This window comes from Rana temporaria, chromosome 2 (genome assembly GCF_905171775.1).
Source record: "Rana temporaria chromosome 2, aRanTem1.1, whole genome shotgun sequence".
In the NCBI taxonomy this organism is placed as follows: domain Eukaryota; kingdom Metazoa; phylum Chordata; class Amphibia; order Anura; family Ranidae; genus Rana; species Rana temporaria.
Genome location: NC_053490.1, coordinates 504381335 through 504400260, shown reverse-complemented (window position 1 = coordinate 504400260; position 18926 = coordinate 504381335). Strand labels below are relative to the sequence as shown.

General features: G+C 46.6%; 1 protein-coding gene across 1 annotated transcript in view; it reads right to left on the bottom strand.

Moving 5' to 3' along the window:
• Positions 1-18675, bottom strand: part of LOC120927903 (interleukin-10 receptor subunit beta-like) — a 66887-nt gene extending 48212 nt beyond the window's left edge. Inside the window, exon 1 of the mRNA XM_040338896.1 lies at positions 18515-18675. Coding sequence (XP_040194830.1) covers positions 18515-18560 — 46 coding nt within the window. The 5' untranslated portion in view covers positions 18561-18675. The remainder of the gene's footprint in view (positions 1-18514) is intronic.
• Between the last annotated feature and the right edge of the window lie 251 nt (positions 18676-18926).

The following is an 18926-nucleotide window of genomic DNA, read 5'->3' as shown; positions in this document are numbered from 1 at the left end:
GATCAAGGAGCCCAGATCTGATGGGATCTGATTTTTCCAGCGCAGCCACTGTGCCCATCCAACGCAGCCACTGTGCCATCAAATGCAGCCACTGTGCCCACCATGAGCTGACACTGTGCCCATCAAACACTCCCACTGTGCCCATCAAGCGCTCCCACTGTGCCCCATCAAACGCTCCCACTGTGCTCCATCAAGTGCTCCCACTGTGCTTCATCAAACGCTCCCACTGTGCCTCATCAAGCGCTCCCACTGTGCCTCATCAAGCGCTCCCACTGTGCCTCATCAAGCGCTCCCACTGTGCCTCATCAAGCGCAGCCACTGTGCCCCATCAAACGCAGCCACTGTGCCCCATCAAACGCAGCCACTGTGCCCATCAAACGCAGCCACTGTGCCCATCAAATGCTTCCACTGTACCCCATCAAATGCTCCCACTGTGCCATCAAACGCTCCCACTGTGCCATCAAACGCTCCCACTGTGCCATCAAATGCTCCCACTGTGCCCAGCAAATGCTACCACTGTGTCCCCCCACCCGCCGTCTGCCCGGCATTTACCCTGTCTCAGTGGGGTGGCGGGTGGTGCCCTCCATGCTCCTCCATATCCTTGATGTCTTCTCCTGTCCGCTCCTCCCGTCTTCTCCTATAATTGGACGCCTGATAGGCGTCCAATAACAGCGCCTGTCGCTTCAGCCAATCAGGTGACGGGTAACAGACCCGAGCACCTGATTGGCGGAGAGGCGGTTCAGTGTTAGGAAAGCGAATATTGATTCGCTTTTCTAATACAGCTGGGTGAACTGCGAGATGGCGCTCGCTGTTTACCTTTTTTAAAGCTTATTAGAGCACCTATCAGGTGCTTCAAAAACACCCCTGCTGCTGTAATTCAGGCGCATGGCGCCGGAAAAGGGGCCGGGCGCCTGAATAGGGGGCGGCAGCGACGGCCATAAATAGATGAATGCAATGCATGTATCTATTGGTGATAGAGGGGGTGGCTGGAGAGAGGGGTAGGCGCCCTTATGGATGCACCGCCACTGCGTATAATCAATGCCTTAAAAGCAAACCTGACACTCTCACAGCATCTTGTATGCCCACTGGAGCCATAATCAAAAGCCAAGGTCACTTTTGGTCACATTTGGGCTCACCAATCGGGCATCTGGTACTATATTGTGAGATGAAAGTGAGAGAATACCCTTCTCACCCAGTGGGTATTTTACATGGCTGTGGAGGGCTAAAAGGGTGGTGGGGAAGGGTTGGGTATGGGCTATGGGTTGGGTATGGGCTATTATGAACATCTGATGCTTTACCATGAATAAATAAAGTTCTGGTTTGTTTTAACAATATGGATCTGCCCACAGGCAGAGTATGGTCCTATTGTTGGCAGTGTGCTTTCTTTGGAACGTTTAACATATTATATACTAATGCCCTGTACACACGATCGGATATCTGATGGAATCTAATCTGATGGATTTTTTCGTCGGATATCCGATGAAGCTGACTTTCATCAGTTATGCCTACACACCATCAGTCAAAAATCTGACCGTGTCCAACGCGGTGACGTAAAACACTACGACGTGCTGAGAAAAATGAAGGTCAATGCTTCCGAGCGTTGACTTGATTCTGAGCATGCATGGATTTTTGACCGATGGACTTCCACACAGACGATCGTTTTTTTATATCAGTTTTTTATCCATAAGAAAAATGTAAAACATGTTCTATTTTTTTTCACCGATGGAAAACAAACTGATGGGGCCCACACACGATCGGTTTGTCCGATGAAAACAGTCCATCGGTCTGTTTTCATCGGACAAACCGATTGTGTGTACAGGGCTCAAGAATTACTATGGCTCAATACTCACATCTGAATTTGATTACCTCTGCGGTTTTTATTTTTTGTGCCATAAACAAAAAAAGAGCGACAATTTTGAAAAAAAAAAAGCAATATTTTTAACTTTTTTCTATAATAAATATCCCCAAAAATATATAAAAAAACTAATTTCTTTCTCAGTTTAGGCCGATACGTGTTCTTCTACATATTTTTGGTAAAAAAAATGCAATAAGCGTTTATTGATTGGTTTGTGCAAAAGTTACAAAATAGGGGATAGGTTTATGGCATTTTTTTTATTAGTAATACCAGCGATCTGCAATTTTTATCGTGACTGTGACATTATGGCGACACATCAGACACTTTTGACGCTATTTTGGGACCATTGTCATTTATACAGCGATCAGTGCTATAAAAATGCACTGATTACTGTGTAAAGGACACTGGCAGGGAAGGGGTTAAACACTAGGGGGCAATGAAGGGGTTAAGTGTGTCCTAGGGAGTGATTCTAACTGTGTGGGGGCTGGGCTAAAAGTGACACGACATTGATAACTGCTCTGTGTGACAGGGAGCAGTAGATCCCTGTCCTGTCACTAGGCAGAACAGGGAATTGCCTTGTTTGCATCTCCCCATTCTGCCACTCCGTGAGACGATCGTGGGCACCTGGCGGACATCGAGTCCGTGGGACTATTAGATACAGGTGCGTCCCTTTGCGCAGCCATGCCATTCTGCCAAAAAATGTACATGTGGCGGTTGGCAAGTGGTTAAGCCGCTCATAGAAAATGTGGCTGGTTCAGCAGAGACCGGTCTACTTTCTATCTATGTGTCGGCATCCCAGTTTCACAGAAGTCGATTGCTAAATTGACTTTTGTCGCATGGGAATGTTGGAAAAGATTTGTTGATCAGCAGCTGCAGTCAATCAGCTGCGGCTCCTAATTAGTGTATTCTAAGGGCCCTTTCACACGTACGGACAAACGGTCCGTTTTTTACAAGTCCGTAAACGGACTTGTAATGCTTCCCTATGGGATTGCAGACGTTAGCGGATGATGCATCCGCTAACATCTGCGTCTGCAAAGATCCGCTTTTGCGGACGGAAGAAAACCCTATTTTTTTTCCGTCTGGCGGAAAGGATCGGATGAATATGGACACACGATTCCCCATAGGGGAGAGCGGAGGAAAGACAGGGCGGTCTCTGCACTGTGTGCGGGGACTGCCCTGTCCGCCGACAGTTCAGCGGGGATTTACGGATGATCCCCGCTGAGCCGACGGACACACACGGAGCGGATCAATACGGATCCGCTCCGTGTGAAAGGGCCCTAACAGCGGAGATGTCTCAGCAGACTCCTTCATCCGCCTCACTTTTGTGAATGGAGGAGCATATTTGTTTTCTTTTGTTTTTTTTTACGCTCAACCTGCTGAATGAATGAAAAACAAATCAACCCATCTGTGGCCAGCTTTAGACTAGGTTCACACTGCTGTGAGTACACTGCTGCGAATTCTATTGCGAATTTGAGCCGTTGCGATTTCTCAAATTTGCAAGTCATTTAAAGCGGGGGTTCACCCTAAAAAAAAAAAAAAAAATTCTACCAAGCCATTCAGCATACTAGCGCGACCTACAGTATGCCTTTATTTTATTTTTTTGCGCCGTACTCACAGTTTAATCCCGTAGTTAAGTTTCAGACTCCCGCGGGGAGTAGGCGTTCCTATGCAGAGGGGAACATGAGTAAAGGCCGGCTATGGCGCGTCATGCTTCCCGGAAATAGCCGAAATATGACTTGGCTCTTCACGGCGCCTGCGCAGTCAGCTCTTAGTCTGTGCGCAGGCGCCGTATAGCGCCGTGAAGAGCCGAGTCCTACCCCGGCTAATTTCGGGAAGCGTGACGCGCCACAACCGGCCGTCAATCATGTTCCCTCTGCATAGGAACGCCCATTCCCCGCGGGGAGTCTGAAACTTAACTACGGGATTAAACTGTGAGTACAGCGCAAAATAAATAAATAAGGGCATACTGTAGCTCACGCTAGTATGCTGGATTTCATGGTAAAAACGTGTTATTTAGGGTGAACCACCGCTTTAAATTGCATAGTTTAACATTAGTGCCGTTCGAATGAATGCGTTGTGAATATAAGCTGTGGAAAAAAGGGTCCTATGCAAGTTTGATCCGTGTGCTATTCGAATTCAGCTCTATAGACTGGCATTCCTTGAAATCGCTGCCGCGAATCGCGGCAAAATCGCGGCAAACACACAGCCGCGAAATTGCGGTAAAATCGCGATTTTGAATTCGCAGCAGTGTCAACCTAGCCTAAATCTGACTGCCAATTGATGCCCTGAGGCCACAAGGGAGCGAACAACCTACTGTGATGTCTGCAGGACACGTCAAATGCTTTCATGTAAACCGTACATTTGAAGACAATTGGTTGGGAGGAGGTCTGAAAGGATAAATGTTTGGAATTTGAACTGTACATTATGGGTGCAGGTAGCAGCAACCAGGTAGACCGGTTCTTAAAAAATGTCAAGTGCCGTTCTCTGCATGCTACTAAATAGAATGAGAGGATTTTAGATGCACCATACCTGAGGAAATAGCCTGGTTACAAAATGCATAGAAAGTTTTTTATGCTTAAAGCGGGAGTTCACCCATAATTTTTCTTTTTTTTTTCACATACATTTTTTTTTACCCTTAGATTGATGCTCATTTAGTCTAGGGGAATCGGCTAGTTGATTTAAAATCGAAGCTGTACTTACCGTTTTAGAGAGCGATCTTCTCCGCCGCTTCCGGGTATGGGTCTTTGGGACTGGGCGTTCCTATTTTATAGGCTTCCGACAGGCTTCCGACGGTCGCATCCATCGCGTCACGAGTAGCCGAAAGAACCCGAACGTCGGTGCGGCTCTATACTGCGCCTGCGCACCGACGTTCGGCTACTTTCAGAAAATCGTGACGCGATGGATGCGACCGTCGGAAGCCTGTCGGAAGACTGTCAATCAAAATAGGAACGCCCAGTGCCGCAGCCCATCCCCGGAAGCGGCAGAGAAGATCGCTCTCTACAACGGTAAGTACTGCTTAGATTTTAAAACAACTAGCCGATTCCCCTAGACCAGGCATGTCCAAAGTCCGGCCCGCGGGCCAAATGCGGCCCCCCTGTTGATTTAATACGGCCCCCCTTGGGATTTGGATATATATAATGTTTGTGGCCCCCAGGGCCACAAAAGATATATACCGTATTTATCAGCACTGCCTTGGAGGGGACAGGACGAGCGCCATCGGATTACATGAAAAGAATCTCATGTTTACTCAGCAGCGTCTGTATTGGAAGTCCCGTCTCCTGGGATGCCATTGGACGACTGTCCTGTCTATGATAGGAGACTGGACTTTGTATTAAAGAGGCCACAGAGTAAACAAGATATTCTCCTGTTTGTAATCTGTCGGCACTCGTCCCGCCCCCCTCCGAGGCTGCAGATGGGCATTGATCAGTCTGCACTGATAGCAATGGTAAGGCTGCATTTATGGCACATGTGAGGCTGCATTGGTTGCAATGGTAAGGCTGCATTGATTGCAGTGGTAAAGCTGCATTCATGGCACATGTAAGGCTGCATTTATGCCACATGTGAGGCTGCATTGGTTGCAATGGTAAGGCTGCATAAATACGGTATATCCAAATAACACGCCCAAGCTCATCCTTGGTCCTGAGCAGTGCTCTGGGATTCGTTGGGGCCACAAAATAAATATATACAGTATATCCAAATAACACACCCAAGCTCATCTATTCACCACACGCAGCCACAAAGGTAAGGGAATTCTTGTTGGGCAGTGTATTAGAGCTCGAACACATTTAGACCAAATTTTAATGGTTCAAAGAATGTCAGGCAAAATAGTAGGCCCTCACACATGTTCACTTCATCAAATCTGGCCCTCTTTGAAAAAAGTTTGGACACCCCTGCCCTAGACAAAATGAGCAGCAATCTAAGGGTAAAAAACGTTATTTCCGGGTGAACCTTCACTTTAAAAAATGAATTTCCTTTACTAAAACTGGTGCACTGAGAATCTGGAGCAACTGTCCATGATAGCCAATCAGCTGCTAACTTCAGCTCGTTCAATAAGGCTTTGAAAATAAAACCTGGAAGCTGATTGGTTTCTATGCAGGGCTGCACCAGGTTTTGCACGCTCCAGTTTTAGTAAATAACCATCATTGCATCACCTAAATTATCCACTTTCCAAAACGCACGATGATAGGAGCTCCTCAGGAAAGGGTTTTGGTAAAGAAGAAAACAAAGCTCTCTGTTTAACTAATGCCCGGTACACACGATCCGATTATCGGACGAATGATCGTCCGTTTTTTTTTTATGCTAATCTCACGTCGAATCTTTTACTAAAGTCACAAAAATTCTCGTACGGCAGAATAAAAAATCGGAAGTGATGTCATGTGTTGTAATGCATTTGTATTGCATTTTCGAACGACAGCTGTACTGATTAAACGAAAGTCGTACGATCTGGCATCGTACGAAAAAAAAATTTGTGCATGTACGATAGAATAAAATCGGATGAACTGTCCTGATCGGCTCTCGGAAGCTCTGTACTAATGATCCGATTATCGTACGATCGTTTCGAAAGCGGCATTTTTCGTACGATTTTCGGATCGTGTGTACGGGGCTTAAGACTACAACAATCAGACAACCGAAGAGGTCTAACAGCATCTTCATACCCAAAGACCAATACATTGTAAAATGTCTGCGTGGCAATAGTAGTCCGGTAGAAGTCCAGACTAATACTACCGTGTTTCCCCGAAAATAAGACCTACCCTGAAAATAAGACCTACCTTGATTTTCAGGAAGGGCTGCAATATAAGCCCTACCCCGAAAATAAGCCCTAGTTTAGAGTGCTGGGGAAATACTAGAGTCCACTATTATATAGTGTAGTTGTGCCAAATACCTTTTGGTATAGCGCTGACCTCCCTGTGCTCTCAGCTCTACTCGCGATGCTCTCCTCTTCCCCTCTCCTCCCAGCGGGGGATCTCGGGCCCCCCTCCCTCTGCATTTCTTGGACCTGGGAAGAGGCTTTCGTCGGGGAACAGAATCGCCGAGCAGCGATCAGCTGATGTCGGGCTGCTCTGCTCTTCTGCAAGCTGTCAGCGAGGGATCTCGGGCCCCCCTCCCTCTGCAGTGCTTGAAGAGGGGAAGAGATCTTCAAAGGGTTACAGATGCGCCCAGCACTAGAAGAAGGTATGTGGCACAATTGAATTGCAGACATACACATTATGCAATATGCGTTGCTGTAAATTTTAGGAATTTCCACAGGGGATTTCTGACAGGCAGGGGGGAGAGAAGACAGCATATAAGACCTACCCTGAAAATAAGCCCTAGTATGTTTTTGGCTGGCAAAATTAATATAAAACCCAGGCTTATTTTCGGGGAAACACGGTATCTAAGCTTAAATCTGCTCCCATCCCCATTCTAAGCCTTATGGAAAGATGCTTATACTTACCTAATCTAATGCCGCGTACACACGACCGTTTTCCGGGCTCTAGAAAAAACAACGTTTTTTTCAACCCGATCATTAAGCCTGCCTTGCCTACAAAAAAATGCAGCATGTTCAAAAAAAAAATTGTCAATTTTTTCGAACCCGAAAAATGCTCTGAAGCCCATACACAATCGCTTTTAATGAAATTAAAAAGCGTCATTTTTTAGAACCCGAAAAATGGTCGTGTGTACGCGGCATAAGGGCTATCCGGTCTGGTAACGTGATCAGCTTCAGGGACAGAGGATAACGGATGTTCCATAGTACGACTAATGATAATGTCAATGCCCAGGCCGTTATCGCAGTTCTCTCCCCTGAAGTTGGCTGCTGCGGAGATCACGTGACCAGACCGGAGCACCCTTAGATTACAGTGTTTCCCCAAAAATAAGACCTAGAGTTATTTTCCAGGAGGGCTGCAATATAAGCCCTACCCTGAAAATAAGCCCTAGTTTAAAATGCTTGTGAAATGCTATAATCCACTCTATTACAGTATTATATAATGTACAATGTGCGTGTTTCTGTAATATAATTGCGGGGAAGAGCGGCGCTATAACGAAGGTATTTGGCACAATTATATTACAGAAACACACACATTGTACATTATATTCTATAATCGAGTGGATTATAAGGATTTACAAGCATTTTAAATCAGTTCACACTGGGGATCAGAGGCGGCTCTTTAATTAGGCGGTCGCCTAAGGCCTCGCAATCACAGGGGCCTCGCGGCCGCCTAACTTGCCCAATGCATTATCCCAGTTTTGAGGGACAGGGGACCTTAACGCTGCTGTGCTCAGGCAGCATTCAGAGCCCTGACTCAGGAGCGGGGGGCCGCCAGCGCCCCTAACAACCAGCGAATATCGATGACAATACCCCTTATGACCTCAATGACCCAGCATGCCCTCAATGATGTCACAAGGGGGCGGGTTCACCAGGTGACATCTCCGGGTGGCCCCCCGCCCCTAAGTTATTAAAGAGCAGGATCTGGGGGCTGCCTTGTTAAAGGGGGCTTCCAGATTCCGATAAGCCCCCTGGCACGCAGACCCCCACAACCACCGGCCAGGGTTGTGGGGAAGAGGCTCTTGTCCTTGAATTATTTTTCCCATCACGGGCGTGAGTGGGGCCCCATGTCAAGTTTTGCCTAAGGCCTCACAAAGCCTAGAGCCGCCTCTGCTGGGGATTCCTGTCAAGAAGGGAGAGAGTACAAAGAAGGGCACCAAAGCTAATAAAGGTTATGGAGGATATTAGTTATGAGGAAAGGTTGTGAGCACTGAACTTATTCTCTCTGGAGGAGAGACGCTTGAGCGGGGATATGATTTCAATTTACAAATACCGTACTGGTGACCCTACAATAGGGATAAAAAACTTTTTTGCGGAAGGGAGTTTAATAAGATACGTGGCCACTCATTAAAATGAGAAGAAAAGAGGTTTAACCTTAAACTACATAGATGGGTCTTTACTGTAAGAGTGTTGTTCTGTTCCCACATGAAGGCGAATGAAGGTATAACTGATAATAGCTGTGTGACTTCTTACCTTCGTATCCAAGCAGTGGGGCAGACAGGACCTGCAGATGTTCAGGTTAGATGGATCCAGACTCAGACATGAAGATGAAATCAGCGTGGGTTTATTCAATCCAGATAAGACAACAAACGGTGATACAATACTGTTCTGTAGTAGTGGTATCAATGCTGACTTGTTAGAATATGTCCTGAGGCTAGCTGCTGTGGCTGCAGAGCTGCTGCTGAGCTGCTGCTAACTACTGCTGACTTCTGCTGACTTCTGCGTGGTCAAAAACCGATGCCTTCTCTCGAGCCCAAAAATGTGGAGTGTCTAGTCACACAGCCATGAGGAGATCCTGAAAATGGCTGCTCCCAGTGAAGAGACCTGCCCAGCAAGAGTCCACGCCTCCGAATAGAAAAAACTTTACTAACAAGAACAGGGACGTGTGGCATGCAAATTCTGGCCAGCAGATGGCAGCAGTGAAAGAAATGCATGGAAACAAACATGTAGAAATAAAGATTAATAATGTAATGTACAAATAACTATAAAGAGAACAGCACACTCCCCGTCTGAAATTTACGTAAGGAGATTTCACTATGACGAATGTCCATAAAAATATAATGCAACCTGTAACAAAGAACATGTGAAATGCAATAAACATGACATAGTGGGTTGGCTGACCCATAGCGGGTAAAACTGTGAAGTTCGAGTTCAGTCCTTTTTCATCCTTCGGGAACGTTCTCGATGGGTAATATTAGAATGAGTTCGTTAATCGGCCTTGCAAAAGTTTTAAGCTCACCCTTCCTGAAGATCTTCAGCTCCACCTTTCGGACCTTGCCATCCTTGCTAGGAAGAACCTTTGTAATTAGTCCCATAGGCCAGGTGATCCTTTCGGTTTGTTGCTCCTTCATTAATACGAGGTCTCCTTCTTTCAAGTTTGGTTTTTGATGTTGCCATTTCCTCCTTCCTTGAAGAATATTGAGATACTCCTTACGCCATCTGTTCCAGAAGTAATCTGCCAGGTGTTGTACACGTTTCCAGTGTTTTTGGTAGATATTCCCATGGGTAAATTCTCCACTAGGCGTGAGCATATTGTCAGTTTTTTGGGTAAGTAGAATAGCCGGAGACAGTATGGCTGGTGTTTCAGGATCCATAGATACTGGCACAAGGGGTCTTGAATTGATGATAGCTGAAACTTCAGCGAGAAGAGTGACGAGAGTCTCGTGTGTAAGTCTTGAAGAGTTTACATCCATCAACATAGAATTTAAGATGTTGCGTGAGATCCCGATCATTCTCTCCCAGGAACCCCCCATGTGGGAACTATGAGGATTAAAAATCCAGGTGCAACCTTTCTCCGCCAACTGATCTTGGATAGGCTTAGTGTCGATGTTCAGTTCTCTACAGGCGCCAATGAAGTTACTTCCCTGGTCTGACCTCAACTGTTTCACTGGTCCTCTGATGGCGAAGAACCGTCTTAAGGCATTAATGAGGCTGGATGTGTCCATAGATTCTATCACCTCTATATGAACGGCTCGCACACTCATGCAAGTAAATAGCACGGCCCAACGTTTACTGTTTGCGTGACCACCACGGGTTCTACGTGCGGACACCATCCATGGTCCAAAGACGTCTAGGCCAGTGTAGGTGAAGGGCGGCTCTGTGCATAGTCTATCCGCGGGCAAGTCGGCCATTTGTTGGTGTAGCTGTTTTCCTCTGGCTTTACGACAGTGCACACAGTCATGCAGTAGTTGGGCTACACGTTTCTTCATACCTATAATCCAAAGACCCGCAGACCTTAACTTGCCCTCAGTGATTTGTCTGCCCTGGTGTTCAGTCTTTTTGTGGTAATGTCGGATCAGCAACGTGGTGATATGATGTTTGCTGGGAATAATGACAGGATTTTGCTCCGCAACTCCTAGGTGGGCTTGATTCAAACGACCACCAACTCTGAGCAGGCCAAAAGTGTCCATAATTGGATTTAAGTTAGCAAGAGGTCTTTTTATAGGAATCTGCTGTCTGTTGTTCAAGCACTTCCATTCTACGTTAAATTCCTGCTGCTGGACATGACGTATTATGAGAGACTCGCTATGAGAAATGTCCTCAGCAGAGAATGGTTTATGACAGATGTGCCAACCGTGACAATCTTTATCTTCTTGAGTGTTGTGATAACATCTGGCGATGTGCACTAACCTTGCAATGGTTCTGACAAGTCTCATCCAACTGGAGAAATGTTCAAAACGATGACAGTCAAGCCTGGAGGTCTGCTTTGTTTCAGTGACTAATGCGCTAACTTCGGCGCAGATTTCTGGATCATTATCCGGATCCTGGATGCTGTAAACTTCCTGTTCACATTTGTCTGCTCGTCCTAGCAGAAACTCTTGGCCTGTAAGCCAAGTAGATTTAGCAAAGGAACCCATAGACGTAGGCCTGGTTGCGTGATCTGCTGGATTAAGTTCGAATGGTACAACAATGTGTTCTCTCGTCTCAGGCTTGCTGTCCATGGTGCGCTGAAGAGAGTTAGATCTGGATAGCGCTTGCTCCTGATTGTCCGGGAGACTTACCCTGGTGGTTCGGAAGGGTAATGGAGAAACACAGTGATTGGTTTCGTCTTTAAAGAACTCTCTGTCTTCTACTGATAAGGATACCTTATTGTCATCCTTGGTTGTGTTGAAGACTGATCTCCCCGAGTCGTCAGCAAAGAGGGGAGAAATGATGTCAGGTGGTTGTACGAGGTCTGGAGACTTCTCTTTCACTTCATAGTGATGAGGACACGGCTTAATACAAGTTGTGCGTCCGTCTCCACGCACGTACGTTTTGAAAGAGTCGATTTCTGGTTGATTCAGGCATACATTTCCTATGACTACCCATCCCAGGTCCAGCCTCTGGGCATATGGTGCGTAGTCAGGACCATTACACTGTTGGCGCACCTTGTGCACCCTTAGATTGTCTCTGCCAAGCAGGAGTAGAATCTCAGCATTGTTGTCCATAGGTGGGATAACGTTGGCTAGGTGCCTTAGGTGCGGTTGGTGAAACGCAGCTTCTGGGGTAGGAATCTCATCCCTATGGTTGGGTATTTGATCGCATTCAATCAGTGTTGGTAGGGGTATTTCGGTATTCCCACTGATGGGGGAAGCAATGAATCCTTGCGCCCTCCTGACGCTAGTCTCAATGCGGCCTGAGCAGGTGTTTAAGATGTAGGGTTCTGATGGTCCCTTTATCCCAAAGGCTTCAAAGAATTTAGGTCCTGCTAGGGACCGGTTGCTTTGGTCATCGATGATGGCATACATTTTTACTGCCTTTTCTGGTAGTCCCTCTGGATAGACCTTGATTAGGCATATTCGGGCACAACATTTCTCACCCTGGCCCTCGCCACATACTTCCAAACATGAGCAGGAAACAGCGGCGGCTGCGTTAGCGTGGTTCTGGGGCTCCCGCCATGACTTGGAGCGGGACTGGTGGCGACGGCAGCTGGTGAGTCTCTGGGCAGTGGAACTGGGTGCATAGCTGAGGCATGTCTTTCACTATGACACTCCTCACACTTGATGATGGATTTACAGTCCTTAGCCATGTGCTCCAATGAAGCGCAGCATCTGAAACATACCCCAAGCTCGCTGAGGAACTTCTTGCGCTCCTGTATGGGTTTGGATCTAAACCCTCTGCATTTGTTCAGTGAGTGTGGTTTTTTATGAATGGGACATTCACGATTGAAGGACTTGTCTCCTGATGAGGTATTGTACTGTTTACCCGTGGGTGCTGCATAAGATGGTAGGTTAGTCTTTCTAACACTCACGCTGCTCTTAAAGTCTCTGTGTTTATGCATGGCACTCTCATACCTTGGTGATGGTGTCGCTGGAGCTGTAGTGTTGAACTCCAGGAAATCGAGGCTGGGGTCATTCCTCATCTGGGACTGTTCTTCAATGAATCTGCAGAAATTAATAAATGGGGGAAAGGTGATGTCATGCACCCTTTTGTACCTTGAGACTGATGCCGCCCAGTTTTCTTGCAGACTGTATGGTAGTTTCACGACAATTGGGTTCACTCCATGGGCTGTATCCAGGTAGCATAGCCCGATCAGACGAGGGTCTCTTTTGGCAAGCTCTAGTTCCATGAGCAGGTCACTCAAATCCTGAAGCTTATGGACGTCCTTAAGATTGATCTTTGGAATGTTCTGCAATCTCTTAAATAGGGCCTTCTCTATAGCTTCTGCACTGCCAAAGGTACGTTCGAGTCTCTGCCAGGCGGCAGCGAGACCTGCTTCTGCTTGTCCCACATAGACAGTTCTGAGGCTCTTGATGCGATTTGTGGAGCTTGGACCCAGCCATGAGATCATGAGGTTGAGCTCCTTCTCTGCGTCTAGTTTGAGGTTGGCAATGGTGGCCTTGAAAGTTGCCTTCCAAGCTCTGTAGCTCTCTGCACGGTCATCAAATTGTGAGAGACTTGTGTTAATTAGCTCTCTGCTCGCCATAATCCTGGCCAACTCAGACATATCTGATTTCTCACTGCTTGTTGCCACGACAACCTATGGTGCCGCCGGGGCGTGTAGGCTTTGCGGCGTGAAAGGGTGAGATGCATCCAGGTAGAATGATGCTGCTGCAGGGTTGAGCTGTGATCTAGTCTCTGTAGATCGTGAGGACTGCTGCTTGAGCTGTGGAGGTAGGCCAGGAAACGCCTGATGGTCCTTTTTGTAGTTTCGTAATAACTGTCCTTGAGAAGGCACATCTGGGTGAACACCATCAGATTTCTCGGGTGCTGTAAGTGACACTGGCACTGTAGGTGGAGATGACTTTGAGGTTTCGGCGTTGTCAGCTTGGACGGTACTGCATACTGGGGATGATGCAGATAATTGTTTCAGCACGTAGTCGCTGGTGCGGTAAGCTGAATCTTCTACCTCCTGTGGTAGCGAGCAGACTGGATCAAGACCTTGGCTTAATGCTTGCTCAAGTAGTCTTACTTTAGCTAATGCAACTTCCTCTTCCATCTCTGATTCAAGAATCTTTATTCGAGCCTCTGCTTCTGCGTCTGCCCTCTTGGCCTCTGCCCTCTTGGCCTCTGCTTCTGCTTTTGCCAGAGCTTCTTTTTCAGTGAAGGAACGTCTGGCTTTGGATTGCTCTGCATTTATGCGGGCCTCTAGTAGTCTGTCGCTTAGGGTTGAGCTTCTTGAGCACGATGATCTGTATGACCGAGAGGAATGTTTGGATGAATTTGATCTGTGTGATCTAGTTTCTTGCAAATGGGAGATGCGGAGTTCCGCTTTATCTTTAGCAAGCAGCACCATGGTGTCTCTTTGAATGTCTATAGATTCTGCCTTGCTCAGTTCTGAAAGGGCTTCATCATTATTAACGTTTTTTAGAAAGGTTATATACCTTGTGAACAGTCTCTTGTATCCTTCATGAGCTGTGTTCAGCCGCCTGATGCCAACTTGTAAGCTTGAGGTATCACCAGAGGATTTAAGTCCTGACATGAGGGAGGAAACTCGCTCCCATAGCTCTTCCAGGTTATCGCATAGCTCATCTTTTGTGGTTTGATAGTTTTCCCTGACCTTTATTGTCGGTTTGAGGGAGCGTCTTGGTCGCACGACTTGGTCTGCTGGAAGTGTGGGTTCTGCTTCCTGTACTTCTTGGTGATCAGTATCAGGCTGCATTAGCTCTGTTTCATCACTGGGGAACTGTGCAAGGTCCTTTTTGTCCATTTTGATTTAAGGTGCGCTGTCTCTTTAAGAAAATAAACTTTTGAATTGGGGGCTGAAAATTGCAGTGTGGCTGCGCTGGGGCACTCTGGCAAGGTTCCTCAGGTGTTTTAAGTGATTTGCGGGGGTTTAGGTTAGAGAGGGACCCCGTGTGCGTTAACAGTTCTGCTATGCGAGCAAGGTTGATATGGGATATAGAAAACGGCTTGATGAGTTGTGGAGGGCTTTCAGGCAACAGTAAAGATACTGTGGACATGCGGTGCTTGCCCTTAGACTTGTGGAACATGCACTGTAGCTGGGCAGATTCGCTGCAGATGGGCCTGTTGCAAGGGAGATTCCTTAGTGTGGTAACTCTGAGGGAATCTGTGACTGGGGTGTGGACATTAAGGCAGTTTTTGACTGTTCTGTTCCCACATGAAGGCGAATGAAGGTATAACTGATAATAGCTGTGTGACTTCTTACCTTCGTATCCAAGCAGTGGGGCAGACAGGACCGGCAGATGTTCAGGTTAGATGGATCCAGACTCAGACATGAAGATGAAATCAGCGTGGGTTTATTCAATCCAGATAAGACAACAAACGGTGATACAATACTGTTCTGTAGTTGTGGTATCAATGCTGACTTGTTAGAATATGTCCTGAGGCTAGCTGCTGTGGCTGCAGAGCTGCTGCTGAGCTGCTGCTAACTACTGCTGACTTCTGCTGACTTCTGCGTGGTCAAAAACCGATGCCTTCTCTCGAGCCCAAAAATGTGGAGTGTCTAGTCACACAGCCATGAGGAGATCCTGAAAATGGCTGCTCCCAGTGAAGAGACCTGCCCAGCAAGAGTCCACGCCTCCGAATAGAAAAAACTTTACTAACAAGAACAGGGACGTGTGGCATGCAAATTCTGGCCAGCAGATGGCAGCAGTGAAAGAAATGCATGGAAACAAACATGTAGAAATAAAGATTAATAATGTAATGTACAAATAACTATAAAGAGAACAGCACAAGTGTTGAGGATGTGGAATTCACTTCCACAGGCGGTGGTCTCAGCGCGGGGAGCATCGGTGGTTTCTTTTTTTTTTTTTTTTTCCATAAAAGGTGGTTTCAAGAAACTATTAGATAAGCACCTGAACAACCACAATATACAGGGATATACAATGTAATACTGACATAGAATCACACACATAGGTTGGACTTCATGGTCCAACCTAATGTCTTTTTTCAATCTCACCTACTATGTAACTATGTAACAGAGACTGCAGACATTCTACAGGAAATGGTCAGAGCCCACAGGTTTGATAGAAGAAATGGTCAGAGACTGCAAACATGCTATAGGAAATGGTCAGAGAGTGCATACATGCTACAGGAAATGGTCAGAGAGTGCATAGATGCTACAGGAAATGGTCAGAGCCCACAGGTCTGATACAAAAAATGGTCTGAGACTGCAGACATTCTACAGGAAATGGTCAGAGACTGCAGACATTCTACAGGAAATGGTCAGAGCCCACAGGTTTGATAGAAGAAATGGTCAGAGACTGCAGCATTCTACAGGAAATGGTCAGAGACTGCAGACCTTCTACAGGAAATGGTCAGAGCCCACAGGTTTGATAGAAGAAATGGTCAGAGACTGCAAACATGCTATAGGAAATGGTCAGAGAGTGCAGACATGCTACAGGAAATGGTCAGAGAGTGCATACATGCTACAGGAAATGGTCAGAGCCCACAGGTCTGATACAAAAAATGGTCTGAGACTTCAGACATTCTACAGGAAATGGTCAGAGCCCCCAGGTCTGATACAAAAAATGGTCCGAGACTGCAGACATTCTACAGGAAATGGTCAGAGACTGCAGACATTCTACAGGAAATGGTCAGAGCCCACAGGTCTGATACAAAGAATGGTCAGAGACTACAGACATGCTACAGGAAATGGTCAGAGACTGCAGACATGCTACAGGAAATGGTCAGAGACTGCAGGTCTGATACAAGAAATGGTCAGAGACTGCAGACTTGCCAAAAGAGATGGACAGTAGACAGGTCTGAGACAGTAGACATGCAGGTAAGATAAAATAAATGACTAGAGACTGGAGACCTGCCAAAAGAGATTATCAGAGATGGAAGACATGCTACAAGAGATGGTCAAATACTGGAGGTACAATACAAGAAATAATCAGAGACGTAGACATGATACAGGAGATGGTTGGAGACTGTAGACATGTTGGAAGAGATGTCAGAGACTGCAGACATGCTACAGAAAATGGTCAGAGACTGAAAACGTGATATAGGAGTTGTTGACATGCTTCAGAAGACAGTCATAGACTGAAGACACATTACATGAGAGGGCTAGAGATCAAAGCTCTTTAAACATTAATCCTTCCATATTTTGGTTCCTTCAGCTCGCCTAATAAATAGACTTATATTTCTGATATTTCTCAGCAAGAACCATTATAACACATCAGAGGAGAAACAATAAATGATGAACATCACAGAAAACTAAAGTGATGCAAAAAATAAAATAAAGAAATAAAACAAGCCATTTAATTACTAGAACCAAGACTTCAGGAGTTGAGCACCTCGCCAGGGATAACAGTCTACTGTCAGCAGGGCCCCCGAGGGCCGCATAATGAGTGCCAATGGGCGTATGTGCCCCCCAGCCATAGGATGGGCACCGGCGCCGTAGAGAGCTGTGTAACAAACCTCTCCAGTGTTTCATATTCTATTGTGATTGGCTGATGTTCAAAAAATCAGGAAAAAAAGAAACAGTATGTTTCTCATACTTTGATAACCCATTCAGTGCTGGGACAAGGTCATCTAGAGCCCAGAGCGGTCATGTGCCCCCCCCCCTTCCCCCAGATGAATTCCTCTACCCTTTAAATTCCCCTACCGAGCACAAATCCTCTCCCCCACTCCAAATCCCCCTTCCCAGCACAAATGTCCTTCCCCAATCCTCCATGATAGCACAAATACCCCCCCCCCCCAAATTCCACTAATAGCACAAAGGCCCCCACCAAACATCCCTACTGGCACAAATCCCCGTTTCAAAAAAAGTTCCCCTCCTATCACAATTCCCCCCCCCCCCACATTACCCTTTCTAGCACAAAACCTCCAAATCCCCCCTCCTAGCACATATCCTCTTCCCCTATCCCCCCACCTCTCAACATATATCCCCCCCCCCACCATATTACCCTTTCTAGCACAAAACCTCCAAATCCCCCCTCCTAGCATATATCCTCTTCCCCTATCCCCCCACCTCTCAACATAACCCCCCCCCCCCCACCATATTACTTTTTCTAGCACAAAACCTCCAAATTCCCCCTCCTAGCACATATCCTCTTCCCCTATCCCCCCACCTCTCAACATAACCCCCCCCCCCCACCATATTACCTTTTCTAGCACAAAACCTCCAAATCCCCCCTCCTAGCACATATCCTCTTCCCCTATCCCCCCACCTCTCAACATAAATCCCCCCCCCCACCATATTACCCTTTCTAGCACAAAACCTCCAAATTCCCTCTCCTAGCACATATCCTCTTCCCCTATCCCCCACCTCTCAACACAAATCCCCCCCTAATCAGCACTTCTAGTACGCCTCCCCATATTTACCCTCCCAGAACAATTCTTATCTCCTGTTGCACCCCAAATCCCCCCCCCCACCACCACCACCACAAATACCCTCCCCAATCTCCTTGTGGTACCCCCACACCTTACATGATACCACAGTGCCCAGGGCAGCTTCCCCTCCTGCCCCACACCCATTACATTTCTGAACAGTTCCCAATTCTACCCCCCTCAGCGGTATACCCCTATATGGACCACAGTGAGGTCACCTGACTTCAACCCCCCCACCCCACCCTCTGTCCACAATGCTGAGAATCTCACAACACAATGGACACGGTGCTCTGTACAGAACTCCCTAAGAAAATACATTCTGAGCTCTCGTGTTACTTTAGAAAGGTGGAATGTGAAATCGGTTCACCAGGCTAACACTCTAAATGCACATATATATATATATATAAAAATGTACAAACCTGGGATAGCGAGGCAGAGGAAGACGAGGATTGTATACGGATACATTGCGAGCCCCTTTGTGTCCTCCGAAGATATGTCGTTTTTTTTATTATCACACACAACGACAACGACACTGTCACTTCCTCATTTTTACAGGGAAAGTACAGGGGAGGAAAATACTACAGAGCCAGAGGGAGGGGACAGCTGGCAGATCACAGGTTCTTGTACTACCCTTATATCACCACAAGGTGTCAGAGCTGGCTGTCTACTGTATATAAGGTTCACTATTGCAGAGCACTTCCTTCCAGAATATGACTACATGTGTGTATATATATATATACAGTACATGTTCCAGGAACTGTCAGGACTAGTTTCTTATGTACTATCAGAAACTGTGTGACCTTTTAACTTATTAGTATCAACAGAAAACCC